At 50.6% G+C, this 24728-nt stretch overlaps 4 protein-coding genes across 4 annotated transcripts; all 4 read right to left on the minus strand.

The window, feature by feature from the left end:
- Positions 1–8696: 8696 nt before the first annotated feature.
- Positions 8697–11119, minus strand: LOC140218575 (uncharacterized). The gene is made up of 2 exons (XM_072288373.1): positions 10381–11119; positions 8697–8773 (listed from the first exon to the last, which is right to left on the minus strand). The coding sequence occupies exons 1-2, from the start codon at positions 11117–11119 to the stop codon at positions 8697–8699; spliced, it is 816 nt and encodes a 271-aa protein (XP_072144474.1).
- Positions 11120–11296: 177 nt separating this feature from the next.
- LOC140218578 (uncharacterized) lies at positions 11297–11815 on the minus strand. Its single transcript, XM_072288377.1, has one exon. It carries the CDS (start codon positions 11813–11815, stop codon positions 11297–11299), a length of 519 nt encoding a protein of 172 aa, XP_072144478.1.
- A 1003-nt stretch (positions 11816–12818) lies between these two features.
- LOC129380954 (uncharacterized) lies at positions 12819–13469 on the minus strand. Its single transcript, XM_055063269.1, has one exon. The coding sequence runs from the start codon at positions 13467–13469 to the stop codon at positions 12819–12821; it is 651 nt and encodes a 216-aa protein (XP_054919244.1).
- Positions 13470–20772: 7303 nt separating this feature from the next.
- On the minus strand, positions 20773–24689 carry LOC126547928 (sterol carrier protein 2-like). Its single transcript, XM_050195994.3, has 2 exons — positions 24477–24689; positions 20773–22096 (listed from the first exon to the last, which is right to left on the minus strand). The coding sequence occupies exon 2, from the start codon at positions 22090–22092 to the stop codon at positions 20872–20874; it is 1221 nt and encodes a 406-aa protein (XP_050051951.1). The 5' UTR covers positions 22093–22096; positions 24477–24689; the 3' UTR covers positions 20773–20871.
- Positions 24690–24728: the final 39 nt, after the last annotated feature.

Genomic DNA, 24728 nt, shown 5'->3' on the forward strand with positions numbered 1-24728 from the left:
AGTGCGCTCATAAAGACGGATCCTTGATCTGACTGGATTTCTGCGGGAAACCCCACTCGCACGAAGATAGACAAAAGTGCGTTGACGATCTCCACCGAGCTAAGTTCTTTGAGGGGAACCGCCTCTGGGAATTTCGTTGCGGGGCATAGTACAGTGAGAATATGCCGATAGCCAGACTGCGTTCCAGGTAGTGGTCCCACTGTGTCTATTATGAGCCTGCGAAACGGCTCCGTGACAATGGGAACAAGTTTCATTGGCGCTTTAGCCTTATCTCCGGGCTTGTCTATGCGTTGACATGTGTCGCAGCTTCTCACGAATACTTCCACTTCCCGAAAGCAGCCGGGCTAATAAAATTCCTGCAGTAAGCGGTCCTTTGTTTTCCGAATGCCCAGATGCCCTGTCCAAAAGCCCCCGTGGACCAGATGCAGGAGCTGGTCACGATAGGGATGCGGCACCACGAGTTGGTCGAATTGCACTCCCTTTCGACTGGCGTACTTTCTATAGAGGACGCCTGCCCTCTTGAGGAACTTTACGTTCTGCTTGGCCACACCTTCTTTCGCGTCTGGCCTTAGGTTCCGCAGGGTGGAATCTTTTTCCTGTTCAGCGATCAATGTGGCAGGGCTTACATTCAATAACTTTCTTCTGCATTCTGCCTCTCGAAACATTTCAGGCTCCGGCACTTTCCTGACCTCTTCATTAGCTAGTGTACTTTCCACAATATCCCCTATAGGGCTGTCCTGTTTAGTGCTGGTTGACGAATCCTCCGTAAAACCCGTTTCCTTCACCCCTGGACATTCGTACACTGCCTTGGCCGCGAGCTCCCTTGCCTTGGAACGAGTTAGTGCTTGTACTATTCCTTCACTAAACCCGATTCCCCCTGCGTCGCAGCAAATCCTCGGATTTGTTAGAAAACAAAGTATGGGTATACTGCGGCGGGAGATGTGCCGAGACGGCCGTTTCAGTGTCCAGTACTCCAAAAGGGCCTTCGATGCGAATCTTTGCCACAGGGAGACAAACACTGGAGGCCTCTACGGCTTCTCTAAATCCGAGCACATTCTCCCGTGAACTGGCCTTCCTCCACGTTCGACGGGTGCACCACGTCCATTGTCGCTGCCGAGTCGCGAAGCACCCTACACGGTTTGCCATTTACCATGAGGTCTCGAATGTACGGTTCTAGCAATTTCAGATTTTCCTCGTTACTACTTAGTGACATCAACACTAGTTTGGGATTTTTTGCACCCCACGGAGATATGCCCCGTTTCCTGGCAGTTGTAGCAAACTAGTGGTTTCTTTGCCTCGAAAGCTTTTTTCTTTTGCCTTAATTTCTGCCCTCTGTTCGGATGACTCCTCCTTTCCCTTGCTGTTCTCGTCACTATTTTTCATCGAATCTGACCTTTCCTTTGATTTATACTGACTCGACTTTGACCATCGCTCAGCGAGATCGGCCGCTCTCGTGATAGTGTCCACGCCTCGCCTATCTTGAACTCAATACTTGCTGTTTTCTGGCAGCCCGCGGTTGAACTGTTCTAAAGCAACGCTCTGCATTCTCTTTTCGGCGTCGCCGAGTGCACCCTCTTCTCTGAACCATTCTTTCAGGCTTACCTCCAAGGTGTATGCGAAATCTGAGTGTGACTCACTTTTGGTCTTCTCAACCTCCCTGAATTTTCGCCTGAATGCTTCTTCTGATAATCTATACTTTTTAAGCAGACTCGTGTTGACTATCGAATTCCACTGCTTGTTCTTTCCCCATACGGCAATGATATCAGCTACCTCACGTGGCAGCAACATAAGCAAGCGTTGTGGCCACGTGTTTCTCGCGAATTTTGCCTTCTCACACGTGCGTTCAAACTGCACCAGAAAAAGACCTATGGCCCCTTCTACTGCGTAGGATGCCATGAAGTTTGTCATTCTGCGCTCGCTTTCTAGTGCCTCTGTGCTGGGTCTGGTAGTTTGAGCCTTCAGAAACTCAATATCTAGGCGCCTCATTTTGAGTGCGTCGCGTGCAACACGGTCGCACTCTTCTTTGGCCTCGCGTGCTGCCCCCTAGAGCTCTTCTTTTTCTTCGAGGCACTTACGCTCTTCCTTCTTATGCGCAATGTTCTCTAGGCATTCTTTCAGTTCATCACCATCTGCCCCGAACGCGTCGATCGCCTCAATGATCTCCGGCTTTCTCTTCGATTCGGCAATTTGGAGGCCAAACTCTGACCAAGTTAAACAACTCCGGCTTCTTTAGTGCCTTCAAGTTCATGGCTGCCCTTAGTGCTGCTAACTCTCCACTCTATAACAACCTCAACGTACTCAAAACTTCCGTCAACGGTTAAAGAAAAATCACTGCTTTGTACTTCCCAAAAAAATACGTAAAACCAAGTGATATCTCAGTGAATAAAAGCCGTGAACTCACCATATGCAGTCATGAATCCTGACACCTTCGTTCCGAAGTTGTCACCAGGACAAAGAGGAAACGATCTCTTAGATGTCATCCAAAGTTGGGGCCTCCGGGGTAGCGTGTCCCATCGCTGCCAACCAGTTGTGGCGACGCCAGTTACTCGAACCTCGACCGGCGTTACTGCTGGGTAGCGTGGCGTTGTCGGCAGGCTGAAGGCGTCCGGTAGACCATGGCGACCAGGCAGGGGCGAGACGATTTCTAGTGCGATACTTGCACTGTTTATTCCATGGTTGGTGAAGGATATAAAAGAGAATAATAATAAAGATACATTGCGGGGCCGCTTAAATAGGCCCGCTATAATCGTAGGCGGGATTTTGCTCACGTTAACGTCACGTGACATGTGCTGAGTCTTGTCGGTGATGGGCGGCTGCTCCCTCTCTCCTATGCGACGTTGCACGTGCTTGCCTCCGCTGGCGGCAACCCGTGGGTCCAGTTTGGTTCGCGGAACGGAGTCTCCCCTTGAGTCGCACAGTTCGCGGAAGGCGGCCCTCCCTCCTGTCACGCACACAAACAAAGGGGCCCGTAATCACTGCGGGGCGCCCGCCAGACCGGCAATCACTCGAGACACCCATAGCAAATTAAGGATCCATCCTCCATTTCCATTAAGCATGGTCTTTCGATCATACTTTTTGCACGGGGCGTTACACGCCAACCGTAAAGTGGCTGGCCTACGCTACCGGGGCGTAAGTGGGCCCACGGCGTCGTCCGTGGTTACTTGACGGCTTCTTCTTCAGTGAAGAGTACGAGGTCGAGAAGATGAGGAACGGAACAGGGGGTTTATTTACATTGGAAAGGGAAACTTGTAGCGTTTTTCACTGGTCGATTCGGAGCAGGATTTCTTGCTCCGCGACAACGAATCCGAATTTAACTGGTCGATCTGGAGTGGTTTCGCGCGTTCCATTAGTCGTTTCGGATCAACTCGCTCCGCGCCGGATCGCTCCCACTTGCTCCGCCACCAAGGCGCGGAAATAGATCGCGTCACTTCCGTCTTCAAGCGAAATCGGTACCCGGTTGGTACGCACAACATTGTGTTGCTTCGCAAAATGGCCGCGTTCGGTGCTGCTGCAGAGCTCACGTTTAGCAATGAGAGCTCGGACGACAGCGATTACGAGGTGACGCAGGTGCTGTACGATGCCTTCTATGTACGTTGTCCATGCACAATCCTTGCGGGCGCGACATGGAAATGACGGACTCTGCGACTGCCGCGGTCAAATTACGCACGGGGGATGGCGACTTTAGTTGCCGTGGAAACGTACAGAGCGGAAGTTGGGCATGGTTTCCGGAACCGGTTTGTGTCCCGCGCAGTGGCGTAGCTAGGTCGTCTGGCACCCGGGGCCCATAGGTCTCCTGTCACCCCCCCCCCCCCCCGGGTGTAGCGGCCCCCCCCGCCCCCCCTGTTGCTACGCCACTGGTCCCGCGTACGCAGACTTCCTGTGTGATCCTCCGCGGAGCGTTATTGCGCTCCGCTGGCCGATTCGGATTTATGAAACCCGAGCGCTCGCTCGAGGATTTCGGCGACCGCTCCAGATCGACCAGTGAAAAACGCCATTGTTTACATAGAAGAGGTACTCTTACTGGCCGGAGCACGGAACGCAGTACATCGTTCTCGTCGCATGAGCTACAGGTCAGAAGGCTACATCTTTTTGGCGAGCACACATCAGAGCACGTCAGCACACCAGAGCACACTAGCACACTAAAAAGTCCGCTTAAATCCACCTGGTCTCCCTAGATCACAAGGCCCGGGAAACCCGAGGTCACTCCATCTTCCACTCGGAGCGCTCGTAGTCGCCTGGAGGGCGAGAGCGCTCACAATCACTCCAGCACCTTTGTTCACGGAACGCCACCCCCGGTCGCCCACGGCTCACTGTCCCATAGAAAAGAGATGCTCGAAGACAGGGGTGTCACGCTTGACTCCATTTTCGCGTCTTGGTTCCTAGTATGGCCCAGCAATTAGCTGGTTGTCTTTCGATCGGCTTTGGCGGTTAGCAGCGGCCGCAACGAAACGGCGTATAACGCACTTTAACAGGAATTCCTTGGTCTCAGAGTCGTAGTGCGTTCATCTAAAAGTTCCCTTATACAGATGCCACCACTACGAAGGGGAGATGCCTTCTTTGTTCAGCATGATTCAGCAATAATCAGTACGCCGCGGTCACGCAGGAACAGCAGAAATCGCCAAGTGCGGGGACAAAGAAAGCCTCCGTAGGAAGAACAGGTCGAAGGATATAGCTCTGAAATCGAGTACAAAGTACCTCGATCTCGCCAACATTCTTCGCGCATGCGTCTTCCCTCTAGCCCTGCCGTGGTTGTCTCTACGTGCGCGCAACCGCTGATGTGTACCATAAAAAGCCGAATGGCCCTATGAGTGACCTAACAGTGCCAGTGTGCGGGGCCGGGTGACAAACTCTCTCGATAAAGTCAGTCCCAAGCGAACTATGGATATTTTTTCTACAGCGAAGCTGTTAGCTAGGTACAACTTTAAGAAGGCAGGAAAGACCCCGCCCAGATGACCGAAGTGCGGCGGCCGATTGCCTCCGCGACTAAAGAAATAACCCCGCTCAAAAGTCCGACTAGCTCGAAGCTCGGGGGGGGGGGGGGGGGGGGGGTGCAAATGCCCCTGCCTTCTAAAGTTGTACGCGACTATAGACCGTTTCATCGGGCGAGGAGGATAGGGCGCGCGGAGAGCCTTTCCTCCTCTCTGGCTTGGGCGATCCGGCGCGGCGCTGCTTGAAAGTATTGCTGTCGCGTGCTGCGGAACGATTTCGAGATGTTTTAGATCTTACTTTGTGAAATTTACGCCATGTTCGTTCATATAAGGTCGTCAGGGAAGCCTTTCGGTGCATCGGTAACTACTATAGGCGGAATTATGTCTTGGGAGCGCAAAAATGTGACGCGCATAATCAGCCGCGGTGTACGCGCATTATCAGTCGCTGTGCGTGTATGTGTTCTTTACTATTTTGCTTATATCGATTTTAAATCAACAAAGGAAACCGGCGTGTCTGTATTACCAGCATTAAATGGTAAATCAGCTCACTGTCTGATCGATTGGCGTAGGGAGTAAAACATAAGAGCGCGTGCTGTGCACGGCCAACCTAAGGCAACCACGAAATATCTGAGCGGCAAGCGCTATCAAATATTTGTGATACACTGGCATCGTTCTCACGCATTTCAAGTTTAGTATGCTTGAAATTACCATATGTCTACGCTAGCCTTGCTGCATGTGGCCCATGGCGCTGCTCAACACAGCGATCACTGCGGTTGATGAGCCAGCACGATACATATATATAAGCTGTGTGCTTCGGCATTGCCCTTTTGGCCTGTATACAGCCATATAATATATGAGAGGGTTCGCATAAAAAGAATGCGATGGCTATCTTTGAGCGCAAGATTTCCCTAATACGTGTGAGTGCGTCGTAGAGAAATGAACGAACACAACCGCAAAAAAAAAAAAAAAAAAAAAAAAATCGGTTATCATCTTCTTTCTTTAAAAAGCAAGAGAAAACGGGCTAACGCCGCACAACGTTTATAAATATATAACCGCTGATGCCCTATGCTTGGACCATGCGCTATATAGAACAAAGATATCTAATTCAGCACCTACTACTGCTTAGGACGCTCGCGCAGTTCGTAAACGGTCGCTTTGCTGGACAAGCTTAATTCAGACTGTAAGGTATGATGCTATTACTAGCCAAAACTTTTATTCATAGGTGGAAACCTCATCCATCGAACCAAGTAGTCACGCAGTGTAACCTGCAGCGAACAGTTTGAATGCTTGTCAAAGTATAACAGCACAGCTCCTATCGTAGCAGAACGGTACCCACGCTGTTAAGATCGTCGCGTATGTGTCGTGGCTCCTAAACCGCAGCCTAGAAATAGAAGATAATACTGCAATAAGGTCACATTAGTGATTGGAACATTCAGAAATACACAAGTGATCTCCGAGGCTGATTGTAGGCTCAAATATACGCGCACACATCGTGTTCCGTCCACCTCAACGCCAGCAGAAATTCCGGCCATGACGCCTTAAACCACTTCAGCATGTCTCACAGGACCGTTTACCACGTAGGAGACGCACGTCATACTAAACAGACCGCACGACCGCGAAAACAAACGCCAGAACCTACCGCCGAGCGTATACCTGCCATGCAAAAGACCGCTTTCACCCAAGCCAGTATGGCGCTGCTCATAGGCGGCGCCACTGCGTTCATAATATGGCGGCGCCTACGAAAAAACCACGGAGGAAGGAAACTAAGGAGAGGCCCTGACGTCACTCTTCGTGAAGCAAAAGTGAAGCCGGAATTTGGTGTTGCTCATGGCGATGCTCCGCCTTTTGGGCCACCCTCCTCTCTTGTTTACATCTTTCGCGAAACCACGCCGCGCTGCGCGTGGTGTCGCGCGCGCTCGCGCAACATCTGGCAGAGCACGGTGCAGGTAACACAGCGCAACAAGACGCGGTGACTAACGCAAACCCGCCCACTCAGCGCCTTTGCCGCGGCCCGAAACCTACCCGAGCAACACGTGTGAGCGCTCAAAACCATAACGACGCCGCCATTGTGGCCCAAAAGGCGTGGCCATACAACAAAAAAAAATAAAAAAGCAGCAAGAAAATGAGAACCTACTACGTCATTTCCGCCACACTTTTCTCCTAGCGCGCGGAGGGGGTAGGGCCTCTCCTTAGTTTCCTTCCTCCGTGGAAAAAACGGTCTATAGTCGGTCGGCATTTTTCGTGTCTGCGTCCGTCAGCAAAAATGTGGGCCGTTCCCGGCGGCAGTGCAGGGCCAGGAGCAGTGGCTCATACCCCCCTAAGGCAGAGGCTTCAAGCAGTCAGCAAAGTGAAGCGAGGAGTGCATACATTCCTTGGAATCACGCATACAACATGCATAACAGCATACGTTTCAATAAAGAACATGCACAAAGCAATGATCCGAACCACATAATTTATGATAAGGCGCACCTGACAACAATGCGAGGCACGTAGTGCTCCTCGCATACGTTTCCCAGTAAAGGCTGTTGCCCAAGCTGCCGCGCCAACGTAAGATTGCAACATGGGGGTGATGTCCCTAGCCTTTCGTACATGAAAGAACCAGCCTAGCAATTGGCTCAATGTTGTTGCAGCACCGCTATGGGCGGCGACGTGCCGTCAAAATTACCATTACTACCATTCCTACTAACATTACTCTAAATTAACATTACTACCATTACGCTAAAACAATATAGCACTGCATACCCCCTTCAACAGTTGCAGTCCTGGTTTCCACCAACTTCGCTTGACATCCACTTTCGCAGGGGCGGGATGGCGAGTCAATTTTTTTTTTTCACATAGTCGCTATATTGTACGTACATATGTAAATAGTTCTCCTTTATTCTATCATATTTGCCTTCATTTTGCTCCCTCTCTTATCCACTGCTGACCACGGTTCGGATGTCAGCCGAATGAGCTAGACAGTTACTGCGGTCAGCAGCAATTTTCCTTCGCTTCCTTTATTTATCTATCTAATTATTTAAATAAGTCATTTACTACTATGAATCCCGTCACGGCCTGGGCACCTGACGAACAAAAGTCAACCCAGAAAGGTGAGGAATTTCGCGACAAGGTAGCGACTGAGGAAGGCGAAGACAGGGACATGGATACCAAGGATACGGAAGTACGGATACCAAGACGGGGTGATTCGCTGACGCATGTATACGTGGTCCCTTTGCGGAACACTTCCCGTTGCATTCTTGACTGATGTAGGAACGTCGCATTGCAACGATGCGCTAAAGGAGATCACACCGATATTCCTAGCAGATACAGGACAAACCAGCTTCTAACGTCAAGAAACCGGCGAGTTTTAGATTTTGCGCACGCAAACGACTTTGGGTACTGTTACGATCGGTCAGCGGGGGTAGTGACCTTGTAGCCTCTCCTGTTCCACTACGACGAATCGCTTCGTGAAGCTAACAATGCGTCCCCCTCGGACAGACCGGTGGCGCCAGCAAGGCCAGACACGTTTGGCGGATCGAGTGTTGTTTGTTGGTTCACTTTTGCCGTCACGGACCAATGGGAGCAAGAAACACCTGAAAAAGGGGTGTTCTACAGCGTTTCCTCACAGACTCCGATAACCGCCACGGTCGTTTGACAGACGCTCCAGCTAACTGCTGGGTCATCCCAGGGACCAAGACGCGCCAGCTTGAGTCGAGCGTGATAATCACCGTCTCCTTTCTATGTGTTCAGTGAAGAAAGGTGCGGGAGTGACTGTGTGAACCCTCGTCCTCAACCCAGGTCCTTCGACGACTTTGGACGCTCCGACTGGACGAAGGTGGGGCGGCAGTTTTCCCGGGCCTGGGGATCTAGGGAGGACAGGGGGGAGGGGGGGTTAAACGGACTTTTTCGGCTCCTCAGCGTGCTTCAATGCAGTGATGCTAGACTGATGAGACGTAACGTTCTCCACTCCTCATGTAGATATCGTAAATAAATTCAGTACTCCTCGTTCTCGATGACAACACGTACCTCCCTTCAATAACGTCCTTAGCGTGGATGAGTTGGACGACGGCATGGGCCAGTTACCCCTTTTTACATGTCCGATCTCAGCTCTTACAACTAGCTGGCAGCGGTGAGACGGACTTTGCGACCTGGTGCTGTGTTTGCGTTGTCTACGCCAGACCGAGAGACGGGGCCCCAGCTCGCGGCATCGATGGTGGAGGCGAAGCCTTGTGCGCCGCTGCTGCGGCGCTACCGAGAGAGGGCGCTCGCTGGTGTGACGTCACGCCAGACCGAGAGACGGGGCCCCAGCTCGCGGCATCGATGGTGGAGGCGAAGCCTTGCGCGCCGCTGCTGCGGCGCTACCGAGAGAGGGCGCTCGCTGGTGTGACGTCACGCTAGGAGGATAAATGGGGCTACAGCTCGGCTCCTCGCCGAGCTCGTTTTTAAAGGCCCTGAGCAACTCCGCGCAGCTTCCTGCGCACTGCGGAGATTGTGGCTGTAAGCCCCTTTTCGATAAAACCGAGATTAAAAGCAGATACAAAGGCAGACTCGAAAGGGAAATCCTCGAGGCAGGCCAGATTCACGCTCGTGCTAACCTTGTTCTTGTTGTGGCTGTTTTGCAAAGGCGCACAACCGAGAAAGCTTGAGAGGAGCTGTGAAGACGAGGTCAACACCGTGTTTCTTCCCGATCCTCTTTAGGTTGTGTGAAATCGGTTTGTTTCTGAAAACATACTTTAGTTGGAAGTGAGCGTCTTTCCTTTCCACGTCTCCTTTTTCCGCTCCGTCAGTGCATCTGATGGATAAGGAATTTACGTTCCTCGCCCTTAGTTGAAGATTCTACGCCACCTCCTCTGTCACTCTCCCCCCGAATGTTTTTTTGGAATGACTTTTGGCAGGCCAATTGCACGTGCCGTTGTTGCTATCACCTACACTATAGCTGTCATTATTGATGTAGTGATGCATCCCCCGTTGTTAGGCGAATTTTATATATTTATATAAAATGTAAACATTTTTTTTTACAATTCTCGATGACAGCGCATGTGCAATAACGTTTCTAGTGGTTTGTCTCTGAACATATACTTAGTCGCAAGTGAGCGTCTGTCCTGTCCACGTCTCCTTTTTCCGCAACGCTTCTGCGCTCCCCTTTTCAAAAAATCGTCTCTAATGGACTTGATACCGCAGCATATGATGTGACCGGCGTTGAACGTAGCTTCGCCTTCATTTACACACCTTTGCGTCTCTTAAGCGAGAGAGAAAGTATGGTTTGCAGCGAAATTAGAGGGCCTGACGTGCTTTGCTGCTCGAGATGCACACGCTTGCGAGATCGCCTTATCACCGTCTCGGCAGCCATTTTGACCTACCGTCGCGCCGCCTATAGTCGCTGGAATGACCGAATACAGCAGCTGTATCGGTCGCTTCACCTCTCTTCCCCCACTTAATACCAATTTGGAGGACCGCACCCTGCCGTCTCTACCTTTAAATGTTTCCTTAATTCTGGCGAACTTCCACGTGTGGCGTTTCAAGCGGTCTTCCCTCAGGAGCACCAAGGCGTCTTTCTTCAGATCACTCGATGTCATTGGTGGGCACATATGTGCCGATCTGAGCTCCAATAAGTACTCTTTCCGCCACCGTCTCCAGAAACCATCGGCCATGGCAGTCCGGTACTTCCAGCGTCGTGAGCGATGCATGCCACCGCCAGGAATTTCGTCTGGCAGCAGGTGTGGAGGAAGGGTCGTCAACTTTCTTCCGACAAGGAAATGCGCCGGTGACAGTGGTTCTGGCTCTTGAGCATCATCATATATGAAAGTCAAAGGGCGTGAGTTGATCACGGCCTCCACCTTATAAGGAACGGTGGTCAGTTCTTTGAAACTCAAGCTGCTCCGACCTAACACCTTTCGCAATGCTACTTTCACAAATCGGACCATCCGCTCCCAGAATCCGCCCCACCAAGCTGCCAGTTCAACAATAAACTTCCATCTGATCTGGTTTCCGGCGAAGTATGACTGCAATTTCTCGACTTGCAACAGCATGAACATGGCCTTTAGATCCCTTGCTGCACGCTTGAATGTGAGCGCGTTGTACGAATACACCGTCGAGCAGATTCTACGGCGTGCCACAAAGCGCTTAAAAGCCAAGAGGAAGGCTGTAGCCTGTAGGTCGCTGACGAGCTCAAGGTGGACGGCACGTGTCACAGCACAGGTGAAAATAGCCATGTAGCATTTTTTGCTATCGCGTGACTGTTGACAAATCTAGGGTACCTGCAAAATCGATGCCAACGATGTCGAACGGGTTTCCTTCTGTCACTCTGTCAGCTGGAAGTGGTGCTACTGGTTCCGTAGCTGGAGGGCAACTTTGTTTGTGACAGACGAGGCACTGCTTGATAACTTTCTTTACGGCCTGACGTCCTCTGATAATCGAATACGATTTGGCAGCTGCGCTAGAGTATCGCGTACACCCGTGTGCAGCATTCTCAAGTGTTCTTTCCGTATGAGCAGTGACGTGAGGGGGTGATTGCCAGGGAGAACGATGGGGTGCTTAGCCTCTTCGTTGTTATCACTGAATTGCAAGCGTCCACCAACTCGCTTGAGGCCCTCTTTGTCGAAGTACGGGTTGAAAGGCAAAACAGGAGAGCTCTTGTGCAGCGGTCTTCGATTCCTCAGGTTTGAAATGTCGTCGCTGAACGCATCTCCTTCAGCTTTAGCCAACCAGTATCTCTCGGCGCCGATTACTTCTTCAGCTCGTAATGGGCCAATCGTCTTTCCTTCTTTGTTGTGGCAGTTGTCGACAAAGCGGCGGACCCACGCGGTTACTCGCACGACTCTGCTGAATGAACTATAATTCTCAACATTGAGAATTGCCATGGATGACGATGATACTATGGGCATCACCATCACCTTTCGCTCTTCCATTTGGCACTCTCAAACCTTCCAGCTCGGCTCACTTATCGTTGGTCAATGCGTGTCATCCTCCTGAAGCCAACGGGATCCTCTCCACCACAATTCGCTTTCCCGCAGGGCTGATCGGAGAATGCCGCGGGTGATTAGGTCAGCGGAGTTGTCTGAACCTTGGCAGTGTTTCCGATCCTTGGGATCTGTCAGCGCTTGTAATCTTGAGACTCGATTTGCTACGAAGGGCTTCCATCATAGCAGCGTTTCCCTTGATCCAGTACATAGCTACTGTAGAGTCGGTCCAGAGGATGGTAGCAACGTTCTTCACTTCCAAGGTCTTGGTAACGTAGTGGCATAGTCGCGCGCCAACAAGGGCTCCCATCAGCTCTAATCGGGGTAGCGAGAGGCGTTTCAAAGGGGCCACTCTTGATTTGGCCATGACCAAGCTTACATTTATTAGTCCAAACGAAGACTTGGTCCCGATATATGCGACATCAAGCTTGGGTTACAGAATATATGCACCACTTTCTCCGTATCATCGTTTCTAAAGTATGCCGCTATTAGTCTTGGAATAGACACTCCTTCAATGCATGGCAGCTCCTTACACCAGCAGTCTCACTCAGGCTGCAATGTTTCAGGCAAGGGATCGTCCCAACCAATTCCCAACTCCCACAACTTCTGGAACATTACCTTTACGCATAATGTTGTGGGAGCAATAAATCCAATATGGTCGAAAATTCTTGCTGAGATCTGCAGCACAAATTTCTTGTTGTCGGCTCTTGCGGAGAGGAAGTCGATGAGTGAAGTTAGGTTGTATTCAAAATGGTCAGTCTGAGCATTCCAACCAACTCCCAATACCTTTGTAGCTGCAGCATTTCCAGCATCAGCATTCGTTCTTTCCACATTGCCATTCTCTAAGAAGTTGACGAGATCGCGGTCGTTCAACATCCACTTGTGTAGCCGCATCCCTGCTTGAGACAATATATCTTTTGATTCCTGGCACAAGACTTTACCCTTGTCAAGGCTAGTCAACCCCAGTTACAAGGTCGTCCACGTAAAGATGCTTGCGCAGGATACCCGCAGTCTTAGCATACTGTTCCGGCAGGCCTTCAAGATGACGTTGCAACGTTGCAGCCAAGAGAAATGGGCTCGACGTGACACCGAACGGCACGCGAGTCATCCGATAGGTCACCACAGCTGGAAGTTCTTCCCCTTTCTTTGGCGTCATAGCGTACCAGAGGAACTGCACAGCGTTCCGATCGCCCTCTGATAGGGATATTTGGAGAAAGGCCTTATCAATATCCGCAACGATGGCAATGTTGTAAGTGCGGTAACTGATCAGCAGATCAATGAGCTCTGGGTTTCTGTTTGGGCCACTTTCCAAAACATTGTTCAGTGAGAGGCGATTTTTGGCACTTGATGATGCATCGAATACTACCCTCAGTTTTGTCGTCTGGCTTTCGTGACGAACAACTGCTTGATGTGGCATATAGTACACCGGACCTTCCGACGTGCCGTAATCCTTGCTGGCTGGCTCTGCATAGCCCTTTTCTATGTAGTTTCTTATGCAGGCGTCGTATTCCCTAATCAACGAATCTCCTTTCAAGAGGCGCGTTGTCTGTGCTTTAAGACGCCTTGCTGCACACTCGTAGTTGTCGCCAAGCTCGTAAACCATCGAATTTCAAGGGAACGACACCTTACAGCGGCCATTCTCAAAGTTGACGGTTCCTTTATAGTGCTGAAGGACCGCGTCCTGGTTACGGACTGGCTCATGTTCCTTGATACAGATGGGCTCGAGCTCCCAGAAAGACTAGCTGTGCTGATATTTCCTTGTTAATTTGTCCACTCACTCCTATCCGCATCACACCAGCAGCCGAGGAGCATACTCCTGTTGACTTCCTTGTGCCGACCTCGCCCTGGACTGTCCATTCGAGTACAGTCTCCACTGCCATCAATTTGGAGCTAAGACGCTTAGTGGATCCGGTGACAATTTCCCAGTAACGATCAGCGCCTATCAAAAGGTCAATATTTTCACTTTCGCCGCCCTGCGAGGCGTCTGCGACTTGGAAGTGAAATCTTGAAAGTTGAAGTAGAACAGAATTTGATGGAGTAGCCATGATATCTGCACAGATGCAAGGAACTTCTAGCGCTTCCACTCACATCCCTTTTCCGTCGTACTGGCTTCTGAGCCACAGCTCCACACAACGCGTTTTTGTGCGTGTTATGGCTGATTGGTCACCAAAGGCAAATATTTTAAGCTCCTCTTCCCCAAGTACCTTTTAACTGCAGATTTTTGGATAGGTTGCAATGGATGAAGGTTCGCTGACTGCCCCCATCGAGGAGAAGCCTGACAAGTGTACGTTCATGTGGACCCTCTGTCCAAGCTCGCGCTGTCTGTAGGAGAAACTGCTGCTTTCCAGTGCATATCAAGTTATCTCCCGTGCCTAATGAGGACTTCAACACCGTGGCTCGCTCAATTACCGGTGACAAAGATGCATCCCCTTCATCAGTGTTCATCGCACACCAGAGCCACTTAGCTTTACAGCATTCTCTTGCCGCGTGCCCCCTTGTTGTGCACCGGAAACACCGGTTGTCACGCTTCAGCACTCTTATCCGCCTTTGCGTTACAGTTGCCGGTCTCATGGCCGTTCGAATTACAAAATAGACATCCTGTGCTGTCCTTGATCGTGGTGTGCAGTGCCGCTGCAGTAGGCATGTTCGCCGCTTTAATGTTGCTGTTGCGCCTTTCCTTTACCAATTCGGCACTGTTGTCTCTCGGTGCTTCGGCCCGCTGTATGATCTCCCGCGTCGCTACCTCTTTTCTCAAAAAAAAAAAAAAAAGAAACGCAGGAGCACCTCCAGCTTACTTCCCTCATTCGTAGCCTCGTTTTTTCGTTGGTATTCCAGACGAAGCTCGGCAGGCACTGCTTTCTTTATTACGGTCAGTAACAAAGTTCCATAAGTGCCAACACTCATGCCTAAAGAAGTGAGGCTGCGTACACTTGTCTCTACTTCGTCGACGAGGCTGCGCAGTTGACCGAGATTCCGTGAGTCACGCACTGGCTTGATGTTAAGTGGCCATGACATGTGGTCTTCTATAATTACCGTACTTTCCTTCTGTCGAACCTCTCCTTTAACAGCGAGAGAGTAACTTCGTAGTTGCCTTCCGACAAGTCAGGTCCTGCTACCACAGCCGCCGCCTTTCCTGTCAAGTAGCTTGTTGAGGTACTTGAATTTGTCTACGTTTGAGAGGTTCTGGTTAGCGTTGATAGTCGACTCAAACTGACTCCAGAACCCTTGCCACTCTCGAAGCTCTCCGTTGAATTTGTTGATTTCGAGCTTTGGCAGATTTACGGTGGGGCGTATTTGCGAATTGTTTGTGCTAGATTATCTTTGATTTGAGGAGTTTATTGCGCGATCTGATGAAGCATTTGTGCAGCTAAAGTCGCGTAGCATGTGTTGTACCTTTGTTTCCGCCACGCTGATCTTTTCTCTGTACATTTCGGAGCATGCAACTTCCTCTTCGAAAGCTTCATCTTCAACGCCTTTTTCTATCTCCCGATCTAGCTCTTTCAGTGAGTCCTCTTTATCAGAAAGAATATTTATCTTTTCTTCCAGCTCACCGATTGATGCGCTGCTGTCCATGATGGATACTTCGTTGAGCAGCTTGGTTGTAGATGTTAGCACCACGGCACTTTTTCTCTTGATTCTGTCGATATCCATCTTTTGGCGTCCCTATTCCCGAGTTTCGGCACCAAAATGCTGTGGAATAAGAGACGGAGAACTTTTAACTTATGGAAAAATGACAGACGTCCGTTCACTTCGAGCGCATCAAGAAGACTCCTTTATTTTTGACTAGAAGGTACCAGAAAGGGGAGAGAAAAAGAGAAAGTCCCAATACACTGTGCCAAACAGGCTTTCTTGCACCCCGCACGTGCAAGCAACCCGCTCCAACCCTGAAAGGCACCACCGCACCGCCCGTCGCTGTTCGTAGAACGCGCCCGCCAGTAATTTGCACGCAGTTTCAGAGCTGTCAAGTGACCGGCACTTCTGCCACAGCGACCTCAGCAGTGCGGTTTTAGGTGGGGGAGTCCTCGCAACATTGTCGGCGGTCCCCAGCGCGGGGGTGCTTTGGCTCCAGAATGGAGGATATACAACATATTCTACGGCGTTTCCTCACGGACTACGGTAACCGCCACGGTCGTTTGACAGACGCTTCAGCTAACTGCTGGGTCATCCCAGGAACCAAGACGCGCCAGCTTGAGTCGAGCGTGACAATCCCTGTCTGCGAAGCTCCCTTCCTTTCTCTGTGTTCAGTGAACGAAGGTGCGGGAGTGATTGTGTGAACCCTCGCCCTCAACCCAGGTCCTTCGACGACTTTGGACGCTCCGATTGTACGAAGGTGGGGCGGCAGTTTTCCCGGGCGTAGGGATCTAGGGAGGACAGGGGGTTTAAGCGAACTTTTTCGGTTCCTCAGCGTGCTTCAATTCAGTGATGCTAGACTGATGAGATGTAACGTTCTCCATTCCTCATGTAGATATTGTAAATAAATTCAGTACTCCTCGTTCTCGATGAGCACACGTCCCTTCCTTCAACAACGTCCTTAGCGTGGATGAGTCGGACGACGGCATGGGCCAGGGATCCTTGAGCACCCAAAGCGCCACACCCTGTTTTCATTGGAGAGTTCTAGAATTGGGGATGCAAGGGGGCTGCATCCCCTAATCAAGCTCTTTATTCTTTTGTGTACCTTTTAGCGTTCTTCTGTGCGCCCGGAGCTTTGCGTCCTTTAACTTTGGGCATACAAAATCTAAAAACTCCTTAACATCTACTGGTCCATGATCCGGAGCTGTAGTCTTTGTCCTCTTAGAAGTGTGACGGATGCAGCGATCGACGTGACGTGCGCAGGAGGCCTAAATGCAGTGAACGGCGTGATGCAACTACAGTGTGTGTACACAAAGAATTCCAGATCCTGGAGTGAACGCGCTGCAGCCATTGTGCGTCGATGAGCGTGCGACAACCCAGCTTCAACTCTTGCTAAGCTGCAATACGGGCGTCGGCAAGACTAAAGTGACGTGCGGTTAAGAGTGCTGACGGATTCTCGGTTTACTATGAGGCGCGCATCTGACAGCTTCGAAAGCTCGAGTACTGCCAAGCGAACTTGCTGGCGGCCAGTTCGAGGAACGTGCACCGCGCATCCTTGCGCCAGACCACTCTTGCAAAGGGCGGAGCGTGCAACGAATTTTCTGATTAGCAGTGGACAGCTGATGACGCTTCCCGGGCTATACAAAAAGGGGGCAATGACCTGTACACGCAATCAGTCGCGAAGCGGAGATCGCTGTCCTCCCTTATTTTCTGACGAACTCTTTAGCGTAATGCATTTTTTTTTACTTCGATATTTGTCTTAATACGTACGGAAATTCATCTACCAAACTATTTGCTTGCCATGAACGCGAAGCGAGGGCTTCCGGTGGTCTGCCGGGCAGGAAAACGTCAAAGCGTCCTGAAGCCAGAACGACATGCTCGTCGGCGCAGCAGAACATATGCGAAACCTAGACAAAGGCTACATGATGCAAAGTTCTCAGTAAACCGCAGAAAATGCTAGTTTGATATGACCATATTCTCTTATTCCGGAGGACGGTTACGAAGGACGGCATTCGGCCCATTTCCAGAAGGATAATCGAAGTAGCCTATTAACTGTGCTGCTGCAACCTGTATTAAGCAGCTTCAGGAGTTAATGGGAAACGCATCATACACTTGTGCAAGTTTGTCCTAAACTTCGCATCAGCTGCATCTCCACTCACAGACCTGCTTAAGAAAGGATAGAATTTTGAACTTTTCCGAGCCTTCCGAGCGCCAGCTGACGTACAGGCTATAGCCCTGTTCTGGGTTTGTAAACAAAGCGAAAACCGCCTTCTGGTGTTCCGTCCTCATTTGCGCGCTATCCATCACACACTGGGCGGGTAGCAACCACAAGTGATTGTGAGAAAATTTAAGAATGCACGCGCTCCCCCACTCAAATGGAAATCCTGCTGCCCCTCGCACCATGGCCGGGCGCCTCTGATCCCAGAGAACAGCTACATGCAAACGAAATAAATCTCTCGCCGTTTCCTTTAGCCTGCAAGTGAACCGATGTGTCTGTAATCCGACGAGCGCAAACATGTACGCGCATTACAAGCTTCGCCGAGAAGCTTGAGTACCGTTTACACTTTATATAGTGCAAGTTGTACGTTCCAAATCCGTTCCAATTTCCATGTCAACTTCGTCCTCAATCACAGCAATGGGAGGGAGGGGGTAGAAATAAACGCTTCACAGAACTGTACAAAGGGAAGCTTGGACGAGTTGGTGGAAATTCATGTTTCGAAAAGTTACAGCGCTAAACAGACAAGGTCACAGACAAAGAACACGACACTGACAACTGAAGTTTATTTCGAGGAATGTCACATTTATAAACATAGGCCGACAGGGCCACAACTAAGCGACTGTACATGCGCTGCAGGAGCCATCCTGGTGACGTGTCGAACCACACGTGGAATACACCAGTGCGTCATAACAGAAACCAAAAGCAAATAAAGCGAATAGAGACTTCCCTATCAAACTTAACAATCTACCGTCACACACTTTCTTGCAAATATCTCAACGCTCTATTACTAAAGGCGACAGACGGCTTGCTAACACACCTTTCCCCTTCCCTAACGATATGGAATGCTTCCATAAGCTCCCTTGAGGTTTGATCCCTATGGCAGAACAGACAAACAGTTTTTTTTCCCGCTATCGGTCGGCACCCACATTCTCTACAATGTAAAGGCAAGTGTAAAGCCCCCGTACCTTTTAATGATGGCAAGTGCTCCTTTAATCTGATGTTCACACAGCGACCGGTCTGGCCCACATAAACCTTCCTGCGTGACAGTGGCAACCTGTACACAACGGAAGATCTATATCGAACGTATATATATTTTTTAACTTCTCGGAACAGAAACTACATTCCTTGCCGTGGCCCAATATTTTTTGTGCAAACGGGAACAAATCGTAGCAAGTTTGTTGGGAGCGGACATGACCACACTCACCCCATACCTACTAGCCACGTCCTTCAAGCAATGCGAGAACTTGTGCAAATATGGCACCACTACCGGTCACCCGCGGTTAACTGCGGGCGAGAAGTGGTATATAGCGTGCAGTTTTCGTCGGAAATGCGCTGGTCTCTCGCGGAGACCACATCTGCTCCGCTCTATAGCTCAACTTGGTCGATCGGTGCTCTAAGTGTAGACTGCGATAGTACACCGGGACAGCTATATGATAATAAATTTTTCTCTCTTCTATACTTGGAACACCTGTCACTGATCATCTGAGCGTGCGTCATGCGGCAAAACCAATTTCTGGTATAAAACATTGCCCCGATAATCAAATATCGGCTTCGTTGTAAGTGTAAAAAATGACGCTGCCGTAACATATTCATGCGGGCACATGAAATCATAATATTACTGCACTGCGAACAACGATGCGGAAATTGGAAGGACACGAGGGACAGGTCTACCACACTTTGCGCTCAGGCATTCAGCCAAGCCGTTCAAGGGAAGGGAAGGTCGCCCCAAGGCCGCCAAAATTTTCCGAAGCCCCATGACCGATAGGAACTTCACCGCTGTGCAATTTTGTCGTAAACTCTGAAATTTTAAGTACTTTTCTTTTTCATGGACATCGCGGAAATAGACCGATCTTTGCCTTCCAGTATGAGGCAACTAGAATGCGCCATTCTAAACTGCCTCTACGCAGCCTCTAAACCCGCCACTGGAACAGATGGTCGAACAGAGAAATACATCATTCCCCTCTTTATAGTGCTTCTGTACCTGATGGTATCATCAATAAATATATTGGCGGGCACCCGATCGTAGTATTTACACCAACGGCCAAATACCGAGTCCGCCCTGGGCGAGATTCCACCTTCCCCGCCCGTGAACCAAACTTCGTCGGAATTTACGGGCAGCCTCTCGCCAGTTGACCCTAGGGCGTTATACGGCGCGCTTTGCTATCAAGTCTGTAGACTGCTTCCCTGCAGCACGTCTAAAATGCTACTGAGTGAGTCCATTTACATATTCACTTAAGACATCAATATTTCAGTTAAACAAGCAAGATATAGCAGACTATAGTGCTTCCTAACTTGACGTAAGACCGTAGGCCGGGACGCTATGCTCGCTCACCTACATGTCCAGCGATCCGCAGTTCCCATCTCTCATGGCGCTCTCCAGTGCGCAAAAAGCGCTCAAAAATGACTCGCCAGGTCGCCAGATAGTGTTCTTGCAGTTCTTTAGCACACCTGCTCTCACACTACAAATGTCCATTAAAGAACTAATACGCGTTACACGGTTAGTCAATGGCGCGATCTGACGGATATATATATATATATATATATATTCGTCAGACGGATATATATAAAAAGATATGTTGAACCCACTGTCACATGGCACCATTTACGACACCACTGCTGGTACTCACGAGCTAAAGCGATACACAATGAAGGAGAATCCGTGTGGTCAGCATTCTACCTAGATGAGCTGTATGAAACAGCATTCCAAGGATTACCATATGTAACTTGTTCTCCTTTACTCCATCCTCTCTCCCTGTTCTTTTACTCATCCCCCCCCCCTCGCTTCCTCTACTGCTGACGCATCAGCAGATTGTGCTGGACAATTACCGCGGCCACTAGTAGTTTTATGACCTTCCTTTTTAGTTATCTATTTATTTGTGAAATTAAACCAATTACTACTACTACTATGACTACGAAACACTTATTGGCAGATTTGCGTCAAACACATGACAGGGTGCTGTGAGTTGCTGTTCCCCATTTTCTTTGCGGTCCGATCAGAAGGCAAGCGTACCAAAACGTGCCAAAACTGCCAAGTCACGATAGCACAGACGCTACAACTGTCGCGAACGACATGTCGGCACTTGCCAGCAGCAGCCATCGCATACAGTACAACAGTAACAACAGTGTTAAAGCCTCTTTTATTGTGCTGGCGGACTGGAGGAGAACAGCCGTGGCCCAAGTATACCGTAGCATATAGTATTTACAGTGCAGGCAGCGCTCAGAGGGCGGCCCTGGGAAAGCCCAGACGGTACAGGGCGACCACGACCGCGCCGCCCAGGCCGATGTTGTGCTGCAGCGCGACGCGGGCCCCGGGCACCTGGCGCGGGCCGGCCACGCCGCGTAGCTGCCAGCAGAGCTCAGTGCACTGTGCCAACCCCGTGGCGCCAAGTGGGTGGCCCTTGGAGATGAGGCCGCCGCTCGGGTTCACCACGTACTTGCCGCCGTACGTGTTGTCGCCGCGGTCCACCAGCTCCGCCGCCTTGCCCACGGGGCAGAGGCCGAGAGCTTCGTACGCCAGCAGCTCGTTGGCCGAGAAGCAGTCGTGCAGCTCGATCACCTGCACGTCGTTGGGAGTGAGGCCCGCACGCCGGAACGCTTGCTGGGCTGCCTTGCGTGTCATGCCGAAGCCCACCATTTCGATGCACGAGTTGTCTGCAAATGCCGATGGCAGGTCGGTGGCCATCTCCATGCTGAGCACTTCGACGGCCTGCGCCTCGAGGTGCAGCCGCCTCACCACGGCCTCGCTCACCAGAATGGCGGCCGCCGCGCCGTCCGACGTCGGGCAACACTGCAACTTGGTGAGCGGCCCAAACACCACGGGGGACTCGAGGATCTCCTCGAGCGTATGCTCGTCGCGGAACTGTGAGTTCGGGTTGTTCACCGAGTGACGGTGGTTCTTTTGGGCGATCTTGGCCAAGTGCTCGCGTGTGCTGCCGTACTTGGCCATGTGCTCCATCCCAGCAGCGCCGAACATCTGCGCGGCCATGGGCGCCGGCGCTAAGCCGTGAGTGGCAGCCAGTACCTTAGCGTGTTTCTCAACGGGGTTGGCGCGGTCACGGTACTTGGAGGTGAGTGAGCCGCGGTCCATCTTCTCGAAGCCTAGCGCCAGCACCACGTCGGACAGGCCGCCCTCGACCAGCTGCTTGGCCAACAGCAGCGCCGTCGAGCCGGTCGAGCAGTTGTTGTTGACGTTGTACACAGGGATGCCCGTCATCCCCAGGTCGTAGAGACAGCGCTGGCCGCATGTCGAGTCGCCGTACACGTAACCGCAGCAGGCCTGCTGCACGTCGGCGTACTCCATACGGCAGTCCTGCAGTGCCGCTGTCACGGCCTCCTTGGCCAATACTGGGTAGTCACGTTTCTTGTCGCCTGGCTTGGCGAACTTGGTCATGCCCACACCCACCACAAACACCCGGCGGCCGGCGCGCTCCGCTGCCATGGTCCTGCAAGGAGGCGCCCAAAAGTATTGCTGCAGTGCGAGCGCGTTTGATTCTTTTCAAAGAAATCTAGCATGTTTATCCCCCTATACAGGCAGGGAGACCCAGAGCCCTGACGCAGGCTGACGGTATATGACGGCAATCTCCTCTGACGCACTGTCTCGTGCTCAGTCCTCTCCTGCCCTTGAGCGCGCCATTGTGCCACGTTCTCGAGCGTAGTTCGTGACGTTTTTGTTCGGCCAAACCTCACAACAAAGTCTACGCGGGTGGAGAGAAAACGCAAGGCGACGTCGTGGCCCGCAAATCCAGGCCAGAACGTGCCGACCTAGATGTAAACCCGCCATTCGAGTCCGCGCGCGACGGCTCATATCGGCTTCCTAGTTTCCCGGCCACCGCGGAAACGAGCGCTCTTTCACTGCTTTCGATTTCGTCGCTGAAATGTGCATGGCCCGATGCACATGGTTTCTGACGGTTTCACGCCCGCTCGGAAGGGCTACTAAGCGTGGGCGCGTGTTGTCGCTTATTTTTGTACGCGCCCTTTGAACACCAAAAAAGGACAAGCGATGCCTTAGGCAAACATTTACAATCGACAAGTGATCCTCAAACAGCAGCGCCGCAAGCTTCGGGGACGCACTTCCAGCTTTTAAGTAGACATACACGCTTGTGGCTTCGGCGAAGTAGCGAGGGCCTATGTATACACGCGCAGCTTGCGGCTTTGTCAATCCAACCACACACATATATTTGGCTCTGGGTCAATTAAAGCGTCAAATACCGGCATACCAGAAATAAATAATAAAAACTACACATGCAAGAAAAAGATGCAGACAGCGTGAATATGTTTGCGTCTTGTCAAGTTATTCGTTTTGGTTTTCGATTTGATTAGCACTGTCAGTGTTAGTGAACACATATTACGTCTCGCTATACATTCATTCACAAATACCTTAAGGTGTGCACAGAATCAATATACTTGAGTGTGCTCATAGAACTTTTTCAGGCTACGATCGATCCTTCGTTACGGCCAGTTGGGTATTCTGAATTAGCTAGAATTCCCGTCAATATTCCGTCAACAAAGAAAATACAAGCAGTTTCTTTTCTGTCTCGCTTCATTTATTATTACTTTCTTTAATGTTGCCCAGCACAGGGCCAACAAAACGCTCACGCACACATTAAGAGCCAAATCTTGACAAGGTGCAGCCGCACCGAAAAAGTTTTCGGAACACGCCGATTCCCTTGAACGTTAAATTTCCTCGTGACTTCAGCACCCAGCCTGCACTTCAGGTGAACAATGTAGTGGTCGTACATGAAAGCTGCAATTTTCGATTCAAGAGCGGATGCATTGGCTGCGACGAGATTTTCTTTTTTATCGAATTATATGTTCCGAAACCTTTTGCGGTTGGGGGTTGGGAGTAAGACATGAATTCGACAGGTCCACGAAAGCAAACCTTTATCACCGTACGGAATGATGAAATTCAGTACAGTGATAGCCTGCACGATAGATATACGGGAAAAACGGCATAACTCAATTCACAAAATGTTGCTGCAGGTACTGATAAAGGAAAGAAAGCAGGAGTCTTGCAAATCACGCACAGAATATTGGAAGCATTTATTCTTGCTTTCGCCCTAGGCAGTCGATAAACAAGAAAGCAGACAGAAGCAAGGGAAAAAGCGCCGCAGCATTATTTGCGTGTTTTCCTCGATGGACTCTTCCCCTGGCCGCTCGCTTGGGTCTGTCTGCCTTGGCGGCTAATACCTTGAGAACTTTCCAAGCATGAATGTACACCAACTCGCCCAAATTTAGGTAATATTGAAGTAAACCCATATAAACAAGCTTTCGTGCTAGCCTTTGGCGGCGACTCACCATAACAATGCCAATGTGCTATGTAATCAGGTCCGCAAACTGAAGGCAAAGTTAATGAATGGTCAGATATCTGAGAAAGTCCCACCCGAAAGTATGCGCATATACGAGTTACGAATAGTATCGACAGTCGTAGGGGAAAATTCAAAATCGTACAGCAATCCTAGCTCATTTAGACGGACGGAGTTCCAAGAAGTGTCAGTACGACATAGTAAACAATGATCCAGGCGCGAAGGGTCGCTTGACTCTACAGCTTTGTAGCTTTTCGTATTTTACCGAGGCGAAACAAGTGCATGCCTCGGCCGCTTTTCATTCAAGCCGACGTCCTCTCCAGTTCAATAATGCAACGAAACAAGCGTGCAGTACGTCACGCAAGCGAAATACGACTAGGAAAAAAATCGCGAATCAAGGACACAAACAGTCGCAAGCATTTGCAATCGGAGTCGAAGTTTTGGCAGACGTCGACTGTAGTTTCTGATACGCCGTGAAAACAAGTTGCCGCACGATTACCCGGTGGCGTTGCGCACTCACCTCACACAGCTGCAGGGCCACAGGATCTAGACACTGGAGCTCGTTACAATGGTCGTTTGTTTGACACTCTATAAGCGTAACGTTCACGTAAACGTCAGAGCGGCCGGCCAGCCAGAGATTTCGGAAATGGGGTTAGCGATGGGCAGCCGCTGCCAGCTCACTGATAGAGACCGAGTGAGTGAATGAGAAGAGGAGCGTATTCAGTAGCAAAGCGCAGAGAGGGAAGAGGCAGGCATAAAGGAGTAGAGAGAA

The sequence above is a fragment of the Dermacentor andersoni genome, chromosome 1 (genome assembly GCF_023375885.2).
Source record: "Dermacentor andersoni chromosome 1, qqDerAnde1_hic_scaffold, whole genome shotgun sequence".
Taxonomy (NCBI): domain Eukaryota; kingdom Metazoa; phylum Arthropoda; class Arachnida; order Ixodida; family Ixodidae; genus Dermacentor; species Dermacentor andersoni.